This window comes from Cariama cristata, unplaced genomic scaffold (assembly GCF_000690535.1).
Source record: "Cariama cristata isolate BGI_N322 unplaced genomic scaffold, ASM69053v1 scaffold15253, whole genome shotgun sequence".
NCBI lineage: Eukaryota > Metazoa > Chordata > Aves > Cariamiformes > Cariamidae > Cariama > Cariama cristata.
The window spans coordinates 45,306-49,503 of record NW_009610273.1 but is presented as its reverse complement, the minus strand read 5'-3'; the positions used below and the strand labels follow the sequence as shown (position 1 = coordinate 49,503).

At 38.4% G+C, this 4,198-nt stretch overlaps 1 protein-coding gene across 1 annotated transcript in view; it reads right to left on the bottom strand.

The window, feature by feature from the left end:
• The window catches only part of UBE3C (ubiquitin protein ligase E3C), an 80,470-nt gene that overhangs the window by 30,970 nt on the left and 45,302 nt on the right, over nucleotides 1-4,198 (bottom strand). The window contains exon 17 of the mRNA XM_009697834.1: nucleotides 2,931-3,063. Within this exon, the coding sequence (XP_009696136.1) occupies nucleotides 2,931-3,063 (133 nt within the window). The remainder of the gene's footprint in view (nucleotides 1-2,930; nucleotides 3,064-4,198) is intronic.

Sequence of the window (4,198 nt, the reverse complement as noted above, 5' to 3'; positions counted from 1 at the left end):
CGCTGCAGAAGTAGAGGTATGGTCGGGGCGGAACAACAAACCTGAGAAATGCGTGCACATTATTAAGCATATGACAACCAAATAAAAATATAAACACACAAGAACCAACCTAGTAAATTTTTGCTATTCCAAGCTTGTTTTCTTAATGGTCTCAGTTAACGTACTACAGAAGCATTAACTTTGAACAGCTCTCTTCTCGTGGCCAGTAGACAAACCAGATGCCTCTTCCAAACCAATGTTCTTCACTCTCTCCTGATCAATTCTAGGACTTCATCTATTATCTGTTCAATCTCCTAGATTGATTTTAATCAAGTCAGTCTATAGTCTTGAAATTGTATCTCTGACATTTTTCAGGAATTTCTTCTTTTCTGCTCTTCTACATGGTACCTGACCTACTCCAGCAGAACTAAAATTATTTTAAAAAGATTATACTGTCTCAGAATACCAGCTTTTTAAAAAAAAAAAAATCCAACATGCTAATTTAGTCTTTATTGATTCTAAACAGCACCCGTGCTGCACTAGTACAGTACCAGATAGCACTGTATATATAGCTGTGTGTATACATGGTATGTCACACACACATGCAGAAAAACGGGTTTTTGGAGTTCAACGGCCAGCTACCACTATGGCTTCTCTGTACCTGTAAACAAGAGAGAAATCTTCACCTAGAGGTTACTGTACTTCCAAATCCCTTGCTACAAGCTTATTGGGATCCCCCCATCACTGTTTTATGAATAATTTTCTTCCAAAGGAAAGGTTGAAAACATTATCTGGAACTATATACACATATATGCAGATAAATTTTGTACTAATACAAAGCTCCTTTTGCTGAACAGAAGGCTTGACAGAATCACTGAACAGCTCAGGCTGGAAGAGACCTCATATGATCCAAATCCCCACACTGAAAGCAAGGCCAATTTCCAAGTTAGATCAGGATGTTCAGTGCCTTGGTTTATTTGAGTTCTCGAATGATGGAGATTTCACAGCCTCTCTGGACAGCCCATTTCAGTGCTTAATAAGTCTCACTATGAAATGTTTTTCTACATATGTCCGGTAAAAATTTCCCTTGCTGCTACATGTCACCACTGTACCTTATCAAACTGGCTTGTGTAACCTCCCAGTTGCAGTGAAGTTACGGCTTCTTCTCATATGCCATCTGCTTCAGTCCCCTGTATCACCTTCGTGGCCTTCTGCAGGACACATTCTTGTATGTTAAAGTCTTTTTTTGTACTGGGAAGCCCAAAGGTGGACACAGTTTGTTGGTGCTGAAACTGTGAGCTATGTTCTTGCTAATACAGACCAGTATGCAGTCAGCTTTCATCTCAAGGGGAACTCTTTATTTGTTCAACTTGTTGTCTACTATAAACCCCATGGTCCTTTATTGAAACCAGCTTTCTAGCCCACCAGTGCTCAGTCTGTACTGCTACATGGGGTTATTACAACCCAGGTACAGGTTTTAGCTTTGGTCTGTCCTAAACTTGATGAGGCTTCTGTAAGCCCTTTTCTTCAGTCTGTCAAGGGCTGTCTGAGTGGCAACCTGACCTTCCAGTATATGGACTACTCCTCTCAATTTCATATTGCCTGTGACCTTGCTAATGGTGGCATACATGCCAGTATCTAGATTATGAGAATGCAGATTAAGTTTAGGAAACATGCATTCTAAAACCATTTTCATAATGTAGTTTAATAAAACTAAGTTAAAATGTAGACTTCACAGAAAATGTGCTTCTCATTTAAAACTATCTTCTTACTAAACAAACAGGCTGACTTGCCCGTTACTTGACATGCATTCTTCAAAAGCTTAGACTGCAGTTTCTGAATTGTATTTTCATACATTTGCAGGGCGAGGGAAGCGGAACAGAGACTCAACTTTTTCTAGTTTCCCATTCTATTTCATCTTTCTCTTTTTAAGGAACCAGTTAATGACTCATACTAAACTTAGTATGATGAAACTATTCACAACCACTAGGAAAGAGGCTAAACAGTCACCTGCACATATAAATTTCCAGACAATTATACAGTGACATCTCGTGATTGGTCTTTAAAACTTTCCAAAAACAGAACTTAATTTGTACTTACTTAAAAAAAAAAATAAATTAGCCTAAATGTATCTCTTTTAGGTAACTACAGTTTTAAACACAGGTATTGAAATACAAAATCCTGTTTATAAATAGAATAGAATCTTTAATACTACCAGAGTAAAGGAAATTAAGAAAAGGTATCATCTCCATTAAGTTCATCCAAACCAGGAATACCAACACCTCTTCCTCTTCCTCTCTAAACTAGGCAGTTCTCCAGGAGGAAACTTACTTGGCACAGCAGGTGAGACTCACATGGCAAACTCAACTATTTGGCAAATATTCTCTTTATATGCAAAAATACCATATAATTAATAAGGACTTCATTTTGGCAGGCGTTATTTACATTGGCATTTTGGCTGCTACAGCAGCCGCTCCCACACAAATTTACACTAAGGTATGATTTAAATCAATGTGGTAAAGTATATACTACTACATACTATCACTACAAAGTGCACTGCATTATCCTTATCAGCCACACTGTACCTAGCAAATCCTGTGCGGTCTACATATATTTGTTGACACAGATTACCAAAGCAGAGAGTATCTAATGAACTACATAGATAAATATACAAACTACAGTTACTTGGACAAGTAAATGGGAAGAAAAGCCCCATAAAAGTAGGGTTGAACTAAGGAAGGGTGTGTTAAAGAGAATGAGTGCAATAATCAGAAAGAATGTGGATGAGAATTACTTTATGTACAAATGAGGAAATTTAACATTATAAGAACTTTCACACCTCAGAGCTGATATACTTTTAACATCCTACTCAAGTAAGCAAATATGTAACTACATGGTAAGAACGGTTAAACATTATAAACAAGCTGATGATAACCTAACTGTAAACCTACCATTTTCAGGAGAAAGTTTATCATAAGCATCTTCATAAATGTAATTTCTTCTGATAGTGACGTTAATTCCATCCAAAAATGGACCATCTCCTTGAACTTCTTGTTTATCAGCATAGATCAGTCTTTGAAAAATCTGTCAAAATGAGTGAAAAAGAAATCATGTCATTGTGCAGATCTAAATACTCAATGACAGATGGTTATTCACTACTCTTACTGTCCTCTGAGTTGCTTCTGGGCACTCACTTTCAAGTGATCTGTCTTTTCTCATTGAGCTGCAGAAACATAATACCGAGCCATGTCCCAGGGAAGGGAAAGAGAGGGGACAGACATGCAAAAAACTTTTTCATGCTAAGATATCATCCTCAGTTCTTCCTAAATAAAGAGGCACATCTATAGACATTGTCAGTGATTGCAGTTTCCTCTCCCTACCTTTTTCAGAGTTCTGAAATGCAAAGTATTCAAAAACAAAGGGAAAAAGTCACATGAGTATTCTGCACACACAGAGGTTATCTTCAATACTAGTAAATAATTTTTTGTTGTTTTCTTGTAACGCTTAGGAACATTACCAGTAACAAGAACTTAGGTATCAGTTCTCCTCTCTGGAGCTGAGAGCAAATAATTCAAAGCAAAATAGTGGATAGCACTGCCGTATTTAACAAAGAATCAGAGGATCATACCAATTGAAAAAAATAATGCCAGCTGAAGTACAAACTGAACTTCACATTGTCTCTTTGCAAATCTTCACAACAGGAATGTGTTACAATTCACCTGAAGAAGCACCTGTGTTTCTATGCCAAGATTTAGCATGGGAGGGGGCTGCCTAATGTATAACAATGTTCAATATACCCTCAATCCAGGGAGTGTCTGTTTATTACATCTTCTCCTGCATCTTTCCCATATTCAATAAATAGTCTAGTAAATTTTCCAAAGGATCACAGAATCGATGTGGTTGGAAGAGACCTCCGGGGTCATCAAGTCCAACCTTTGCCCTAACACCACCACGTCAATTAGACCATGGCATTAAGTGCCACGTCCAGTCTTTTCTTAACACCTCCAGGGATGGTGACTCCACCACCTCCCTGGGCAGCCCATTCCAATGCCTAACGATCCTTTCTGTGAAGAAATGTTTCCTCATTTTTAGCCTGAACTTCCCCTGGAGCAGCTTGAGACTATGCCCTCTTGTCCTGTCACTGGCTGCCTGGGAGAAGAGGCCAGCCATCACCTCGCTACACCCTCCTTTCAGGTAGTTGTAGAGAGCGATAAGGTCT